The following is a 19,960-nucleotide window of genomic DNA, read 5'->3' on the forward strand; positions in this document are numbered from 1 at the left end:
TATTGGACCATATCAATAACAACTTGAATATAATCATTATTGAGCCATAGTAATAGCATTGCTTCTTAACCTTTTTAGCGATCGTGCTCCTTGTGCTTCCAATGAGATATCTCGTAGCCCCATGTCCATTTTCAACACAATTTTTTATGGTACCTATATTAATATCAGAAAGCCCATTCACATAAAATCGCGCGTAGCGCGAAGACCATTTTCCAGTTGAAGAATTGGCCAAGAAAATATTCCACAACATATAGGCCTAATTCCACAATGCATCTCGTACACCCTGATGTGGTGCTTCGTACCCCGATGGGGTCTTGAGCCTGGTTAAGAACCCCTGGAATAGAAATGTCCAATCGGCGAAGAATTCATACTCGCCACCGATAATAACATGGATAAAGAGAACAAACAACACCCAGCATGTAACCAACTATACGTCACGGGGGTCACAGACTACCAATGGTTGCCATACTGACCAAATTAGATAGCTACCATACGCAACGCATGCTACGACCTTTTTATATATTACTACTCCTCATGGCAGTTTCTTAGATCCTTGCGTCCGTAGGATTACCAAGTCTCCGTAGGATTATCAAGTCACCGTTCCGAGTCGCGAGTCCTTCTCCGATTTTAACGGTTGACCCGACTCAACTACTAGAGTCATTTTTTAATAGCCTGGTCAATCCGAAATCCAGTAATTTTACAAGAAGGTCGCACCAAACCAAATCACAATTTTCAGTCACGAATCATCAACGGGTAATGTTTTATCATCATGAACTAGAAATCTGAGGTTTCAGTTATTTTTATAGTAGTTTTAGTGTGAACGTTAAGTTCTTATATCTAAAAAGGATATGTGGAACTTGAATATATTATTGAATACTTGAAATTCTAAAATGCCGTCGCGGGCCGCACAAAATGCTCTCGGGGGCCGCATGTTTGAGACCTCTGTTTTAGATTATAATTATAATTCTTGGATTGAATTAAATTACGAATTAAAAAGGAATACAACAAAAATAAACTTCGGTTCACATAAAATCAGAGTTCATTATCATAAAAATGAGAATGTAAAATGTATGTAAACCGAGATTGGCTCGTTTCGCACTATCCTGTTCTGTTCTCCTGTAGTATTTTTACGAAAACCAGAAATCAAATTAGAATGTAAATTAGAGGGATACAAATATCTCATGAGTTATATTCAGGGTTGCCATCAACATGGACCGAAAAATAAGGACAATTGAAAAAATTGGATTCGCATTAAAAACCGTTTTTGTACATACTTTGTATTCATACGAGCCGTGCCATATCATTTTCCATACTTTTAGACAGAAACAGTGTGCTCCAGCAACTCCTTGTTATTAGAAAGTGCTTCATGGATCTGACGACAGCTCATGTATAGGTTTACCTTTACTCAGGGTCGAAACAGCATTTCGTCAACCCCCCCCCCAAAAAAAAAGTGAATCTTGGGCCCCCCATAGGGTGATAAACCAAACTCATTCACCTCGTTATTAATAGAGGCGTCAACCAAGATGGAAAAAGGCTTTACACCAAGTTCAGACAAAATCATTTTTTGAGCGTATGGAGTAAGAACTCCAGTAACAATGCTTGAAATCTTGGCCCTGGCCAAAGCAAACTTCTTCGCAATGTTGGAGTCGAAGAATATTTCTTTGAACAATTGCGATGTGCAGTCGTTGGCGAGGAATGATTGCTGGTGTTTGACAGTATGGAATGCCCAGATACCCTCAGCAGCAGCTGCCTTGTAATCTGTGGTCGTTGGTGCAGATCGACTTGTGAAAAAATTAGTCTTCGACTGGCTCAAATTAATCAGTGACACACTTCTTCTGTTTTGGGGTATCAATATAACTTGAAATAGCGGTCTTTCCTATGGCCTCCAGGTTAGTGTCACAATTGCAGATATTGCAACACAGATAGGCTACCAGAGGAAAACTATCAAGGTTCTGTAGTTGTTGAAAATAAGACAAAATAAGGACGCAAGTCAAAAAGAAGGACATTTCTTAGAAGTAAGGACAGTTGAGTTTTCTAAGACGTGGCCCTTCAAAATAAGGACAAATCTTATAAATAAGGACGGTATGGCAACCCTGGTTATATTAGAGTAACATTACCGACACGTCGCTCTAATTAGTGTAATTAGACTACTAGAATTATCTAGTTGTCAAAGTCTGCACATAGTGATAAGGATCATTTAGGAAAAATCATAGTACTAAAATGCGGTTTTATATGTCTATATCTCAAGGTTATACTCGAGATTTCCGTACCGTCCCTGTTACTAATATTGGTACTTATTTTGAAGGGCAATGGCGTTTTAAACTGCTTTGACCATATTTATAAGATTTGTAATCATTTTTGACTTATATCCATATTTTATCGTATTCTCATTGCCCCATACAGGTCAGAATGACCACACGGACAATACGAGTACAAATAAGTGCACTCCAACTATAAAGCAATGAGTAGGGCCATTTTTTGACATGTCGAACTTGTAGCGTTAGGTCAAAAAATTGTCAAACTTGTTTACAAAGACTAATTCTTTCTGCAACCTGCATTTCATGTTTGCACTGTCGCTGAGCTCATCATTTGACATTTCACAGCTTGTAGCCTAGTTTATAGGCCTAGCCTACCGTTGTAGATGGCCTATTGTCTCCTCATTGTGAATCACAAACGGTCAAAATAAACAAATAGGTTGACATGGTGTTATGCTAGGGTTACCATACGTCCATACGAGAATGGACACCTCCGAGAATGGACATTACCGAGAATGCAATATATGCAATGCAGGCATGTTATGCATGTGTACAGGTCGTGTGAGTGCATCACGGCGTTGTCACACTCGGTATCGATGCTCAGGTATAAATTTCTCGACAAGGTCAGTCCCAGTAAGCTATATTCTTGACATTGGCCATTCTCGATAATGTCCATTCTCGGTGGTGCCCGTTCTCGGTAATGTCCATTCTCGGTAATGTCCATTCTCGGTAATGGCGTTCTCGGTAATGTCCATTCTCGGTAATGGTTTTCTCGGTATTGGTATAGAACCGGGTTAGACCACTCTAACAAAATAGCGAAGCGCATGTGCATTGTGCAATCATTAACGAGTCGCAATGAAAGGCTGAAAGCAGTTTCCCCACCCCTGATATAGCATAACCACTTGACCACACGGAAGAAATACAAGTTACTCGTTACTGACCCCGCAGTGACCACCTCTAATCAATTGCCATTTGTAGTATGTCAAAATCCAAATTGTGTATCCAACTTACCAGACCGATTTGTATTCCATCCGGACCAATGTTTGTGAATTCGTCTACCATCCCCTTCACGGCGTCTTTTGTAGTTTTGAAATGCCACGGTCGAACGCTGTTTGAACCATCCAACACGTAAACGATGTCCATACGTTTTGGACTACACACGAACTCTGAATAGGGAGAACCAATGAGGACCAATTAGACGCTCCCTTATCTGCTTCCTCGGGCGTTCTTGTGCTAACCGCGTTCCGGCTATCGCACTTGATAGCCTGGCAGTTACTTACTGCATACTTGGTTACAGCGGAGAATTCACTAGTGGAGTGGTACATATCCAAATTCCAGGCCAAGGCTTGCCTTTGAGAATAATTTAACACAGGGGTGTCAAACTCAACTTGCGTCGCGGGCCGGATTCAAACCTTCAGATCGCTCGCGGACAACTCCGGTCAACTGATTCCATAATGTTACCTCGAATCTCATGACCTTTTTTCACTTGCATAATTTATTTTCAATGATATATTATATTACGGATCATACGGACACTATTCTAGCAACTACGTTATTCCCAACCAACGGAATTAGCTCAAATACCATGATTGGTTATAAACCGCTGAAACAGTGGGTTTAATGGCGATACAAATGGGCATATCTCTATGCTTGTTTTAGATGCAATGTGGCGTTAGCCTTGGGTTTTGACGACATATTTAGCTCATTATCATGCAACCATTATACAGGTTTCTCTGGAGGCCGGGAACTTTCGGATCAGAAGTGATACAGCGCCGCGATCACGAATATTTGAATTATATTTGAATGTAACTATTCTATTCCTCATGTAATCCGCATTATAAAGGTTTTGCACTGGCATTGATTTCGCTGTCGGACGGTTATAATTTTTCCTATGAATGCATGCTAGACATTTGCTGTGTTGGGGATTATTTAATGGATGTATTTCCTACTACAAATCTCACTTTTCAATTTACTTAGAATTGCTTCGCGTGCCGCATGGTTGACCTTGACACCCGTGGTTTAACACATTATTATTATTACTTTCTTTATTCACAATGGAAAATGGCGAGATTGGGGTAAATGTTTAAAATTTCAGTAATACATTCAAATTGTTATTCCTATGCAATACATGGAGTAGTCAGAATTGCAGCAGAATTGCAACAGAATTGCAGCAGATGAAGAATTGGCAAGGGTTACAGAGCAGAGGTAGAGATGATTGAAGATGAAGAATCGAAATGCCAGAAATTATGCTACGCTATTATTATTATTGCTACGTTATCAATCCAATTTATTATTGGCACAAAAGTAACACGGAAATTAGGATGAATGCTATCATTGAGATGCGCTATGGCTAACCCTATCAACTTATTCCGTGCAATTTATACCGTTCTTTGACATGCTGAAACCTCGTAAGTTTGTCCCAGTGATGCGGAGGCAGACCTCTACAAACTACTGCGTTTTCGATACTCGCAACGAGAATTAGAACTAGAACTAACGACCTTTAAAAATCCGCAACGAACTAAAACAAAACTAACTGTACATTTAATTTCGGCACAACTTAATACCTTTAGTGTGCCTGAATCTGATCGGCTTTCCACATGACAGGTATAAAATGGGAGGGGTTTCGACCCCCCAAAACCAATCCCCTGTCTGTTAGTAATGATGACTCAGAGCTAGAAACGGCTGCAACAGCATCACGGAACAAAACACCGGTATTGCGATTCACACCAAACAACAAGACTTGTTTTCTAGTTGCAGAGCATCTACTTTTAAATTTGCAACTACTAGAACTAGAGCTACTTACTTTTCAAATTCCGAAACGATAGAACTAGAACTAGAACTACTCCAAAGATGGGAGTTTGTTACAAGTCTGCTTTGATAGAGTGCCGCAATGCTCAAAAAGTCGAGAATCACCGACCCATATATATATATATTGGTTATGGCGTGTTTTTAATCTTCATCGTGCTCTGCACATAGGGAACAGATGAATAAGTACAGATGCCGTGCATTCACATCAACAACTACGATACCGGTAGCTACATGCAAACAGTGTATGAAATTTGTTTAGGTCAGTAACAGCATTATCATTTTCCATGAAATGTGTCGCGTTGAATAGCGTCGGCTGCGGTCGCCATTTCACTTCAAAATGAAATCATGCACTGAATAAAGTTCGACTTTTGAACATATGTTATAGACGCATTCTATGATTTGTTGATACGATTCTTTCAATTAAATACAAATCTTTTATTCACAATGGGCGATTCAAAAACGCTTGTATCATCACGAATATTTGTTTCACTCTGAAACATCTGTTAATTTATCGCGACATTTCGAGATATGCCGTGGAATTATTCACTATAGCTGTAATCGTTTTATTTAAATTCCGTGACTCAGTAATAGTGATTTATTTATCGTGACGCACAAAACTCAAAGGTGATATACGCCCCACTGTTTTCTTTCCAGATAATAATAAAACTATATCAGAGGCCTTTGGGGATGCATCACTGCAATATACAATTGAATAGCATATTCATATTGAAATATTCCCGAATATACCGTTGACACTCGTCAGGGGTATATAATCGCTTAGTTGCAATCGCCTAGTCGTAATCCGATTGCTGACGATTAACCCTGACGAATTTCAGCCGAAAATATTTGGTTTTATTTTAATAGTATACTTTTCCACAATACCATTATTATTGATATTGAAGAAAACGTTTATTTTGATTTTAGGCGTGTGTGGTCGCCACCATTATCGTCTAGCTGCAGTGAACGTTACGCAAAACCTAGAATAAGCCTATAGATTCATTCAACACCTTACGGAAGCAACGTTGATCTCGTTTTCATTGCTAAGTGAGGAATACTCTCATTGGTAATCTTGCGCAAACAATATACGACTAGAAACGTGACCAACAAATGTGCTACCCACTGTGCGAATGGGGATAATAAACAACCGGCTAATACACAATTTCTTGAAATTCGAGTGAGTAAGGTGAGATAAGCAACCGCGGTATGGTATGAATGATGGACAAAAATCGCTCATAGTCAATTATCTATCACACTTTGTAGACTTGACTCAAAGCAGACGGCTTATTTCCGAAGCGAGATGCGATTAACTTTTGAACAGTGCCGAACGCTATACGGGTACACGGTGGACCAGCAAAAAGTAAGAAAGTCATGATATCAAGTATGCTAATTCCGCAAAAAGACGATTTGTGCATTTTATTCAAATTTCAACAAACAGCGGACACAGTCTTAGTAAGAACCAGGGGATATCACATTTTGAGCCGATACCGATAAACAGATGACTAGCATTTTTACGATAACCTAGATGCATTCAGCTGATACTCAAAAGACATGGCATCCAGCTTTCGGCGTATGTTCAAAACTTTGCTTAATAATATACTAGGAACCGATTCAGTCTAATATAATATAGTAACAACGGAAATGCAGTAGTGCATTCAGTCGATCCAACAACGTCTATTATTGCGGAAATTCATCCCGGGGAAAGTCTGCGATGGTAAAGTTACGAGTGTGGCTTTGAAGTTAGTCGGAAATTAGCTGACGGCAGCTAACGCCAGCTTTCGACAAGATCGAATTCGTCTGAATACCGCTGTGCTGAAGTGGGTGATACTGTGTCGTACTCGATCAACCCACAGTTCAGAGGAAGACACCTAATCCGTACTTGCGTGGGTTGGTGAGCCTCGTGTATCAACGAACGTCTAGCAAGTAGAGATAATCTTACCGGGAGCTTCACAAAGATTCATGCATGTAATACTGCAACCAGAGGTGGTCAGAAACGAATTGCTTCTACATGTTTGTAGTAATCTGGTAGATTTTTTTCTCTATATTTCTTACTCATTTGGGTATGACATTACTATATACTTTCACATCTATTTGAACCGTGTTTGGGTATAGCTGCTTACTTTTACACTTTTGATTTAAAAAGTAAAACTCAGTTATTTGGATAAGTTTGCATCCCTTTTATGGGCGAAATTATCATGGAAACAGCGTGAAATAGTCCCCGTAACAAGGCAACTGAATATATTTTCGAAGATTCCACCTATAGGTGCACTGTGCAGTGCCATTAGACTAGCAATCGTGTGAACGTGAGGTTCAAGTTCGCGTTTGAGTGTATGAACCTCAGTAATTTGGAGGTTCGCGTTCACAAACGAATCTTGGCAGGTTCTGCACTGTGAACCGTTCTCACTTCCGGCATTACAATTTTTCACGTCACTATAACATCTTCGGTTGAAATTATTTGCATTTAAACTTCGGACCATACTCTCCGCAAGGCGCTGGCAGCGTGTCAATAAATTCAGCACCAAACGAGCATAAAACTTGTCAATTTCAAAAATTATTTGCTTTGTCAGAAAATTTTATTCGAAAATTCATTTTTTTTTGTGAATTTCAATATTTAGTGACGTTGTGCTGTGAGCTTGGCCCAAATACCAATAATTATCAATGATTGACATGGACGAAAATCGAATCCGCCAGATTGGGATGTTGGCTATACTGTAAAACGTAATTTTGAGGTAATATCGGTAGCAAGTATATAACTCTGGTAAATATCATTGTAGCAATAGTCTGACGCCATATGAATACATTGTCCGGCCTATAGTCTTGGGTGTTTAGGCGTCAGCTTATACTACCTTGCAAGCCATCGTCGAATTTTTTGGCAAAGTGACGGAAAATATTGATTTTATGGAATTATTATATAGCATTCGATTGTTTCAATTGTTACATTTGCTGACGTTTGAAACGCATTCAGCACCGTAGCATATTGTGGCATGAGTGATCGCTAGGAATCGTGAGTAATAATATATTACTTTATGAAAACGTAAGGTTATAATCAGTTATACGACGCCACGTGAAGTGATAGGTGCGTGCTTACGTTTGCGTTCACATAGAGCCTCTCACGTTTAGCGCCATCCCTACTAGATATTCTGCATCATCGCGAGACCCATCTTGTAATTTCTGAAGTAACCACCTCCGATTAAACGCTAAAAGTGTACGACCTCCAAACTACCGGTAATTACTTGAATACCGAGATTTCAGAGGTTCCGTGTTCTACTTCCACTTAAAGTAGTTTCCACATGTCCTGCATATAACGATTCTACTTGGAATTGAGTAGGTGTGAGTATAGTGTAGCCCTACTGAATACTTTGACCAACAATACTTGCCGCGCGCCGAAAAGTTGTTACGGCAATAGAGGCCAGGGATAGGCAAACTGCAGCTCACAACACCGTTTTATGCGGCCCCCGAAAGCCTCGAGAAACGTTGTAGAAATATCGATAAAATGCGTACTACTCTAATTAGTGCGGTGGCTTGACTAAACCTTTTCTTAATATGTCTCACCATGACAATGATGAGTTATAGTCGTCTTACTATGATGTCTATTTTTTATTGCTAACGTAATAGTTAATTCAATGGTTTCTGGTGGGGAATAGACGCAATTGTTAAAAATTATATACAGGATAGTTTACACATTTACGGAGACACATACGCGATTACCGTTACCAGTTAACTGCTCTGGAATGTATTAATCGAAAATTGTATTGCGTGTTGTTCACAAAATCTCATTTTTTAACTCTGGATAACCAATGATGGCGTCACAAACGCATCCAGCACGACAAGTATGACGCTTTCGCTAAATTTTGAGGGTTACCGGTATCGGTTCACAATACGTTTTAAATTGCAGTTATAGGCGATTGCCTTGCGTACTGGTGTGGTTTTCCAATAGCAAGTCCCTGCTAAACGTCTGGCCAAATGTTATGGAGGGACATTTTTACAGGGTATATAGGAGTATTCGGTAGTGGGGAATGATAACTCGGATTAAATCTGAAGTGGGGAATGAAGACAAAAAGGTTGGGCAATAGGAAATATGGAGTCAACCTCGGTCAAGCCCGAACCAGTGATGAGCATCGGACGGATTCGGATAGGATTCGGACCTGATTTTGCGCAATTACGAGACAGTCGGATCGAACTCGGATTCTATTGCAAATTTTGTTACGGATATTTTCGGTTAATTGTAACTTCTGTATACCTTCCGACTCAAAAGGTCCCCAGGCCTCCCAAGAACCCGGGATGGTGATTTAATGACAATGAACCATATTCCAACTTTCGCGTTTGATATCTTACGCGAAGGAACCAAAAATGGGTAAACTTGCTATTGAATATATACAGAGAAACACTGGCGTAGCAGCATGTGCTGCCGCCCCTGGCTCTCGCCTAAAATGCCGCCCCCCTAAGCAGAACACAGCAAATTTCGACATAGATTCATGTTCAAGCAATCTCGTCAATAAAAATGATATGCCGCGTCTCAGCCTCACCGTCTCAGCGTTGATAAGGCCAAAAATAATAACGACAAGAAATAAAGAACGAATGTATTGTGCAAATAGAAAATCAATAGCCGCCTCAAAGCAAAGCAAAATCAGCGATAATATCCTCAAATTCAAGTTTTTGAACGTAGTCTCTTTCTATAGACAGAATGGATAGAACTGATAGCCGATCATCATTCGTGGTAGAACGTAAATAAGACTTAATCAGTTTGAGCTTTGAGAAGCTCCTCACACAGCTCGCAATTGAGACACCAATGGTCAGATAAAGTTTCAGACACGAGCATAAATATGGTGTCGAATCAAGTAGCTTTGCATTAACTAACCACTGTAAAATATCAAACGCTGTTGCACTGCGATCAAACGAGGTTTCACTGCTCCGCACCAGCCTCTTAACCCGTTTAAAATCTCAAGTTGAAGTATATACTTCATATGATCATATCTTGATTTGTGTTCGTCCTAGAGGCCTCATATTGGTTTGTACGAAAAGCTAGCAATCTTCTGATTTATATGATCCCTAATTCGAAGGTATAATAAGGCATGACAATTTTCGCAGCTTACTTCAGAAAGTCCACCTCGTCGTCATAAGTGCTTCTAAAAGCGCTGGTGAATAAATTGTGACTTTCGCTTTGCAGCAGCGCGTGGGAATTCAAACATCCAAACGTATCATTTAAGTGGTGTATGCCGGTAAACCTAGTTTCAGCTTCAAGTATAAATCTGTCCAAAGCTTGAAACATGGATCGTCTAAGTCTAACTTCTTCAACAACACTGAGGCCGGCATATTCTGATTGTTCGCCACGCATTCTCCTTTACTGCGAACTCTCCGAACAATCGGCCTTGACGGCTATTTCGGAGTGGTTCCATCGCGATGTTAACATATTAATTCGTGTTTTCGGAATCAGCGCGACACTAGCTTTCGATTGAGACCGGTTTGATTAAATTTTAGCTCACGGGACGCCAGCTATAGGACTACCAATTACGCTTAGCCGCCGTGTGTACGTACACTGTGCCGAGCGAGATCGTGTAATGGCGATTCGCTCGGCTTCTTGATCGGTAGGTCGTGGGTTCGATCCCAGGCCGGGTCAGACCAAAGACTCGAAAACTGGTATCCGTGGTTATCTCGCTGGGGCTAGGCGCTCAGCAATCACGGAGGAGAAAAACGGGGGTGCAGACTAGATGACCTTACTATAAAGTCCGTATCGCATCTCCGTCGTCAAAGCATCTCGATGGTGCAGGCGAAAAAGAATACCAGATCTCTCTCTCTCTCACTGTGCAGCCTCATTTTGCCGCCCCCTTAGAGCCTGCAGCCCATGGCGCAGAGCCAGAACCGCCAAGTGGCTGCTACGCCACTGCAGAGAAATAGAAACATTAATTAATAATGATGATATACTCAATTTGGCTCTAACTTCAAACACACAAATAGGATAACAAATATGTTGAAAGGCTCGATCGACCCCCAGAGAACGGGGTTTCTAAATTTTGGAGTATAGGTTCTGTTCGCATGTATCATCTGTATGGTGTGAATACACAACACAAGCCTTTCGCTAAGAGTACACTGTTTTGGTGGGTAAATGTAGCAATATGAAACTATTTGTCGATAGTAGGGATTGCTGTAGACAGGCAACAGACCATGTCACGGTGTGGCGAGATAGCGTAGTGGTATAATCCACAGCTGCAACACCAATGGGTTGCGGGTTCGAGTCCGACCGAGACCGACTTCAGAATTCCTACCTAAGTGTTGGGGGTTTATCTAGGCTCCTCCTCGCCATATCATCCGTGTAAGCGGTGTCTTATAAAATCCTGGAAGTGGGCCGTACTACAAGTCGGCAGTTACGGAATAAAAATGAATAAATTGGCCTGGTGTAAATGACCAAAGTAGTCGACAAACACCAAGAATACCTCAAACAAACAAACCATATCACGATTTTAGGGCGATATGTGACTCGGCATCTCCACGCATCAATCCCATGCAACAGTCTCACTACTAAAGTAGGCCTATAGAAAAATGTTTGATATTTCAAATGAACCAAATTATATTATTACGTGACTTTTCTATTATATGACTTCTCCCACGAAGGCAAATCAAGCAATACGTTTGATATTTTTACCGCGGTTTTCTCATAAACTTAACATTTTCGTTTATTTACGTGACATATTCTTTTACATTGTGGCGCCACCGCGACCTATATATTTATACTCACGACGCATTATTGTAAGTGTCATGATATCACAACAATTTTGACCGCATCGACTTTAAAGTGAATCCGCAGTTTCCCTTCTCTATGATGGTGAGTGTATTGTGAATATAAGGGAAGTATTGCATGCTTATTGCTTAGGTTCGGTTTAATACAGCATGAAAGTACTTAAAAAGAAGGTTGATAGAAATGCGTGGCATATGTGATTTATTGCGGGATTTTCACTACGTGATTCATTAGAATTTAGGGCGTTTTTGATGTTCAATCCTCTCGCTTGAAAGAAGTCTCGACGTAGGCCTCTATAGCTCAATGGTTAACAACCTCTTTGTCTTCGCGGACCCCTCTTGGACCGTCATGTACCCACTCCCCCCACCACCACCCAAATTAGTTTTCGCTCAATGTTATTGCTTATTTGTCGTGCTCCCGTCATCTTTCTTGTGCAGGTATTAAATGTAAGCTAGTGATAAACAATTCAATTTAATTCAATTCAATTAAATTTATTGCTAAATATTTCATCATTTCAATAATCACAAGACTGCGGTACAATGAAAGATCGGCCGGTGTCGAAACGACCTGGAGTAGTCTTCGAAATCAGACCCACCTGGCCTAAAACAGCAACAAGTTGCCTTTTCTTGAATGTATTGAAAATAACATCAATATGTTTGTATCAGTAAGCCTACCGGTTGACATGGTATGACGTTTCATCTCTGACGTCCATTATGTTGATGAAAGTCCTGAAGTTCAAGCAATTATGAAGCTAAACTGCCTCATGATATCCCTAGCGTTGAAAATTGCATATTCAGTTATCAATCATGTTGCAAATTTAGAGGTTTCGCGGACCCCCTGAAAATGAGAACCAACTGCTGTAGCTCATTTCAATACTGTGCTTGCCGAACGTTCGGTCATTATCGGTGCCGCTAAATTCGTTTCGACTATAAAGTGATCAACTGCGAACAGCGATAATGATATCGGCCAAAATCTGACTATTGCGTGATACATTAGTTCGCGCATGGAGTTCATTTACGCACAGGTAAAGTTCCTGTCGATTCCACGCAACTTTGAAGTAAGGATATCTGCTTTAGCATGATTTAATCCTGCGATTATAGTGAAATCAAACCAAGTAAAAGCTCAACTCACGTTCTTGGCCATGCGTGCGTGAAGCCAGACAAAGTAATAAAATAGCTGCAATGCACCGCTTGAGCGTAATCCATCCAGATGCATTGGCAATATCCATCATCCGGACAAGGTCTTTCTAAGTTAGAGTTTAGGATGTACTAACGCACTAAAGAAGCAATGAAAGGATCATGGATAATCTTTTCGTGGAACATGATGCAAAACATTTCAGAATTCAGAGCGTGGAATGGAATTTCTGTTTGGATGCATATAGTCTTGGCGATCGATCTCGAAACACCCAAGAAATTTGATTCAAATTCACAAATTATGGCCACATAGTTATATTTTCTATTCTATATTATGCTTTATGAATTACCGTCGATGAGGATTCAATTTCTTGATTTCCAAAACATTTCAACACCTCAATGCTAAATAATTCCTGAATTGGCGGCTGCTCTGAAAACAGTACGTAGAGATATTAGAAATATTTCGTTGTTTTGGCAAAGTCTTTCCTGTCCATGCTAACGGGGTGAATAACAGATTCATAATCTAAAGCTGAATTATCGCATCGACGCACAGACACAGTGATTAAACTCCAACTATCATCCGAATTTTTAGTATTGGATAATACTAAATTGTCTTATCTCAGTGGCTGGACATCGGTCCAGCAGAAATCGCTTTGGCGACTATCAACCCAACACCCCGGCCCCCGCAAACACATCGAATTCAACGCCAGCGTCGACACGAGTGTGTTATGAGTGCATTAGGCGTAAAACTTCGACCAAACTATAAATGCGGATCGGTGATCAGCTGCGGCAAAGAAATATAGATAAGCTTAATTTAACAAGGATGAGTATCTGATAACTATGGTAAGTGGATATGGAAAGATCAACTTTGGAAAGTTAAATATTTTCTTAGGAGCTGGGGTCAAATTCGGAAATGTAATTTGGCGAAACTATGCAAGAGACTCATCTCGCGCTTGGAAAATCTAGAGCTCTTGTATGCCCGCTGCAAGTCCTCCATCCATCAAGTATTTGTTTAAATATTACATAGCGTAATAAATAGCAACATGATACCACAGATTCTGCGAAAATGGGCATGGTATACTCCACGCGGGCGACTCTTATAGTGTGATTGTATAATACGCTCACGCTTTATTATATTCTTCACGCTGGGGTAAGCATTCAGCGATCCTGCGCAGTGTTCTGAAATAACTTGACCACAATGATACGGTTCGCTGCAAGATTATATTTACCAAAAGGTTCATATTTTTAGTAGTTATATAGTATACATACAACGTGTCGAATGCCACTATTCTACTTTCATCATTGATGACTGCCACACAATAGTATTTCCGAGCAAATGCATACCTACAAAGCTGATTGCAAAGAAGTCATCATATACGGATGGTGCGGTCCAGGTTCGCGTGAACACGATACCTAGTGACGACTCAGGCTACGTTATGTCACAATGCTGAAGTACGATCTGACTTTTTATGCGTGGCCAATTGTATCAACTATAGGGCTATCAAATGCTATTATAATCCCATAAAATCATCCAATCAATATGGATCCCATACGTCTGCTAGATTTTTTTTACATTAGACAACGATGTATTCTTTATATCAATTTCATTGATTGGTTGAGTAAGTATAATTCGCTGACTATACCAACATTTAGTGCATTTCGTTCTTGATGTTGTGTGATTGCGGGTCACGCTCCCAGCAGCGTGTCACAATATATTTACAAATGGAAAGCTGCATATTTCGTGCAAAATTTTGTAACAAAGCAAGTAAATGTTTTGAGATTGTCAAGTGCATGCCTGAGTGTTGATTTTATATGCTGCCGGCGCCATGAATAGAGTGATCCGAAGTTGAAATGCAAAGGATTTCAACCAAAGATGTTATAATGAAGTGAAAAATGTAATATAAGAAAAAGTTTCACAGTGCAGAACCTGCCAGGTTTCATTTGTAAACGTGAACCTCTAAATTTCTGAGGTTCACACACAGAACGTGAACGTTAACCTCACGTTAACACCATCTCCAAGTTAATCTGATGACAAGTCACAACACTCGATGCCTTAAGTGTTTTTCTCTTCTGGGAATCATTTATCGTTGCGTGGGTACAATTGATGGCTGATTTTCTATCGTGTCCCTATAGTAATTGCCACTGATAACATCGATCTGGTCGTGGCATAATATTTAGAAAAACATCACTCTGTGGTCGTTATGTGACCGCGATAGAATACTATTCCTTATTTTACGACACAAATAATACCTTTCGCAGCGTGTACCTAGGATCGCATCACGATAGTGTGCTTTCGAATTCATCACAAAGAACATATGACGATGCACATGAAGGTACGTCCGGTATATCGGTGTTTGGCAACCGTTTTCCGCAGCGGAATCTTGCATTAGGAAATTCTCGCAAAACAGCAGATCCGATTCTGTTTACGATACAATAACATAGAAAAAGCAAAAAAACATATATACTTTTAGTTTTGCTGAATTTGATATCTACGTAAGTATGGATTTTGATATATGCGCGATGTTGACGGTCGAGCAGAGCAGACCTGATTAGATAGCTATATACCCTACGCAACGCAACATACGACCTGTTGATATATTACTATTCGCCATGATAGTTTCATAGATTGTTGCGTCCGTAGGATTACCAAGTCACCATCGAGGTGTTGGAAGCGAGTGGCGAAGTTGGTTAAACACTGCAGTCACGACACCAATTGTTACTGGTTCGAGTCTCGGCTCTGCCATGTTTCTATGTGTCGGAGGTTTATCTGGGCTCCTCGTCGCCGATCCCGCTGTTAATACAGCGCCTTGAAAAGCCCAGAGAAAGAGAGAGCCGAACTCCTGAAAGATGGCACCAAGTTGCGGGCGCATGAAAATCGAGAGAGACTGCTGGTAGAAGAGCGCGTGCATGGAAATCGTCCGTAATACGACGAAAAGACGGGAAAAGACAGTTGACATTACTGAAATTGATGTACTGGGCGCAAATGACCATATAGGCGATAACCGCCAATGTTGTGCGAATAAAAACTAAACAAAAAACCAAGTCACAATTCCGAGTCGCAAGTCCTTCTCCGATTTCAGCGTTTGAACCGGCTCAACTCGAGTTATTGTTATTTAGTCCCTCAGTCAATCCGAAATCGAGTAATATTAAGGTCGCACCAAACCAAATCACAATTTTCAGTCACGAATTATCAGCGGGTCACGTTTTATCATCATGAACTTGAAATATCACGTAATAGCTGATCTTCTACACTCTACAGCATGGTAGCTTTTAAAAGTGATGTGATAATGATGTTTGTTGAGATTTCGGGCCGCGTGCCGCGTGTTTGAGACCCCTGGTCAAGAGCATTATCACAGACGCTAATGGCACACCGAAGCTGATTTGTCTCCGATGTCGCTGCTCAGTGCTCATGGAATTAACCATGCCGAAAATGTCGGCATACAATACACAGCAGTGGAATTCAGAGCAAAAAAGCTTAGTATCGATGACGAGCTCACTTACAATTGCGCTTGAGAGGTTCAGAATGCCTTTGCAAAGTAAACAAAATGATAACTAGAACATTGACTCGAAAATATGTGTCGCATAGGCGAAGTCCGAGTCCAGTAAAGTTATTATCTTAGGGCAGTGACTCCAGTAAAGTCAATTCATACATACAAAAACGTGACTCTTGTCAAGACACGGTGAATCGAGTAATCCCAACACTGCTCTCGAGAAAATTTATCGCGGAACACAGGTTGTCGTGTTTGAACATGTGATGTCCATGAAGACACCGTTAATTATAAGATTCACTATATTAGAAGTCACGGAGAGTCGATCTTTCGAACCATCTAGCTTGCATAACAGTAACGTGATCAAAATGACTATAGGTTCAATTTCGTTGTATAATCCGTGACATAATTTCCGTTATTGTTGTTAAGGCAAACATTGTAAATCATGAACAATAATATAAAAGTGAGTATCGGTATATTTATATAACAGTAAAAGTGAATAATGTGATTAGTTAATCTATTCTCAAATGAGATAATCATAGTCAAAAGTGTTAACCAAATTCCAAAGTCTCGAAAACGAATTTATATACACATTACACACCCGTTACCCGACACCGACATACATTTGCAGTGCATTTTCGCATGTAACTATCATTATTGCATATAACAGATTAGTTCTGTATAGGCCAGGGGTTCTCAAAGGGTGGGCCATGGCCTACTGGTGGGCCACAGAAGCATTTGAGGTGGGCCACAAAGCTATTTAGAAAATTTTAGAATTAATGTAAGTTTAGCTATATTTGTTGTGTTAAACGCTAAAAATATATTCATAAACCTTTTCATCCGACTCTGACGAGACGTATGGAGTCAGAATGTACAAGTAGAAAACGAGAGGGGCAAACGGCGGCTTTTCCCACTGGTTATGAAAACCTACGGCTAACAGCAACTAAAATAATTTGGAGTGTATAATAACTGGACGGTATAATGCTGAAGTAACCAAGCACTCCGACAGGTTCATACATCGTCGTATGCCGTTGAAAGGGGTGCGCAATAAACTCGGAATGAAGTGCAATTGATGTATAGATTTACTGTACTTCGGCAGGTCGTATTATTGTAAGATAAAATAGGCATAATTGCAAATTATTAGCAACTTCTGATGAAAGGATACTGCACCACCGCAACGAATCGTAATGGATTGAGGATTCAGCGGAGCGCTTTGTACTTTGGATTCGGTTTAAAATGTTCGGCCTGGAAATCATTGTACATAATGTAACAGTCACATGAATTAATTGTATCACTGGATTGGATATTCTGACATCGCAACTTCAGTTGGTTTGGTACAAGACATACAATGTACATTGTAGGGATTGTACAGCATGCATATTACTAAAACTCTTTCTCCGCTTCTCTGTAGTACCCCATTCATTGATGAATTGTTTGAAGCTGGCCCAGAATGATTATACTATTCCCCGCAATAGTGGAACTAAAACCCCAATCACACAGTGGATCATTGATCATTGTGTTTCGCGACGCGAATGGAGCAGCGGACGATCATAATATACACAGGAGATTTAGCGTATGATCTACCAGGGCCGTAACCACCGTACCTAAACCCCAAATTGGGGTAGATGGAGGGGCCGCAAGATTATTTCGTTGGTTGTTTATTGGAGGATATTCATTCAACTTGAAAAATTTCGTCGCGCGGCGGCGCGATTTCATGTCCCGAGAGGTCTACATTTGAATATCATCGAAACATTCAGAGTAAAATGCGCATATTTTAGAGAAAGTAGGCATATCGGCGCCGTCGATTAACACGCATTGAACGGGATATGGAAAATGGGCCACGGCCAAGAAATGGCTGAGAACCCCTGGTATAGGCCTTGCACATCCAGAATACTTGAGACGCTGATGTATTTTTCACAGCTATATCACTCTTTCTAGACATCCCTGTTATTGCATAGGTCAGTGTTTGTTTGATCAGCTCAGAATTGGGAGACTGGCTCACTCATACACATAGACTCGTTTTCTATATGACGCGTTCGTTGTAATACCGGTAGTTTAACTTGACTCCTGCAGCTACAGGCTTGGATTTAAAATTACTTCGTTACGTGTGCCTATATAACCGATCTGGATCGCTGGGTGAGTTAATCGAATTAGCGTTCAAAGATGATGAATTTCGTGACCCGACGAAGGTAACATGGGACAGCTGGTCAAGTAGGAGAAAATATATTAATACGCGAGGAAAGTGGTACTGTTACGATTAGTTGGGAAACCGACGATTAGCCTAATGGTGCATATCATAAGCGCCTGTCTGAACTATTTATGTCTACACATTAGATAGAAACCGGTCTGGAATGGTGTCTTCATTTCAAACTTTTTATCATCGGGTATGATACATTCATAAACCCAGAATTTCGATTATTGTCGAAGCGACCAGACTTGCACAAGCTACTACAATTTCGAAATGTGCAACTAGAACTAGAACTAGAAGTAATCACATTTGAAAACTCGCAACTGGAACTCAAACTAACGACCTGTAAAAATCCGTGAATAACCAACTAAAACACAACCAACTAGAGTTAATTGCGAAGCAACTCATTAATTCTTTTTATCGGAATCGGGTAGTCTTTTCACATGACCAGAAATATTAGAGAGGCTGTGGCGAGATAGCGCAGTGGTATAATACGTGGCTGCAAAACACCAATGGGTTGCGGGTTCGAGTCCGACCGAGGTCGACTTCAGAATTCCTATACTTCAGTGTTGGAGGTTTATCTAGGCTCCTCCTCGCCACCTCATTCGCGTAAGCAGTGTCTTACAAAAAGCCTAGAAGTGGGCCGTGCTATAAGTCGGCAGTTACGGAATAAAAATGAAGAATATCGGCCTGTTGTACATGACCATGACCATAGCAGTCGACAAACACCATGAATACCTCAAAAACAAACAGACAAACAACTATTCGAGAGATAATCGGCATTTCAAAAAGACGGGGTTGCGAGTTTGAAATAGGAGGGGTATCGGCCCCAGACTCTGAGCAACCAATGGCAGCAAGATCATCGCACAACAGAACGCCGGTAGGAATATTTCAAGTGTTTCGGCAACTAAATTGTGTTTTTAATGCGCAACTAGAACTACTCACTCTTCAAAATCCGCAAATAGAACTAGAACTAGAACTAATCAAGAACCAGTAGTTTGTTGACCGCCAACTAACTAGATCGGTAGTTTTTGCAAGTCCGGAAGCTATTTCAAACGCGTCGCGACATGACAGCTAGAAAAGATTGCAATAGCAATCTCAAATTACAAACTTTACTTGCTCGATACGGTAGAGCAAGCTTTCTACTGCCTCTCCAAGTGCTCGTCTATATATAGTATTTGGACAATCAATGTACAGTGGTTAGTAAGCGTAAATACGGATAATATTACAGCTGACTTCCAGGGTGGTCGGGTAGTCGCACGTCTGAACATCCAACCCCTGGCCTATTTAGATGATATGCCGACGGCACTCTCAGTCAGGGCGCCATGTTGCTTGAATGTCATGGAAATTAGGAACCC

General features: G+C 40.6%; 2 protein-coding genes across 2 annotated transcripts in view; one reads left to right on the plus strand and one right to left on the minus strand.

The window, feature by feature from the left end:
* LOC145448995 (fibronectin-like) overlaps positions 1-13,092 on the minus strand; it is a 109,744-nt gene extending 96,652 nt beyond the window's left edge. Inside the window, exons 1-2 of the mRNA XM_080327452.1 lie at positions 12,925-13,092; positions 3,267-3,421 (exon numbers count right to left, since the gene is read on the minus strand). Of these exons, the coding sequence (XP_080183578.1) occupies positions 3,267-3,421; positions 12,925-13,024 (255 nt within the window). The 5' untranslated portion in view covers positions 13,025-13,092. The remainder of the gene's footprint in view (positions 1-3,266; positions 3,422-12,924) is intronic.
* Positions 1-19,960, plus strand: part of LOC145449020 (peptidyl-prolyl cis-trans isomerase FKBP1A-like) — a 408,653-nt gene that overhangs the window by 241,015 nt on the left and 147,678 nt on the right. The window lies entirely within an intron of this gene.

Source organism: Botryllus schlosseri, chromosome 10 (genome assembly GCF_051294905.1).
Source record: "Botryllus schlosseri isolate E-star chromosome 10, Bs_hap1, whole genome shotgun sequence".
In the NCBI taxonomy this organism is placed as follows: domain Eukaryota; kingdom Metazoa; phylum Chordata; class Ascidiacea; order Stolidobranchia; family Styelidae; genus Botryllus; species Botryllus schlosseri.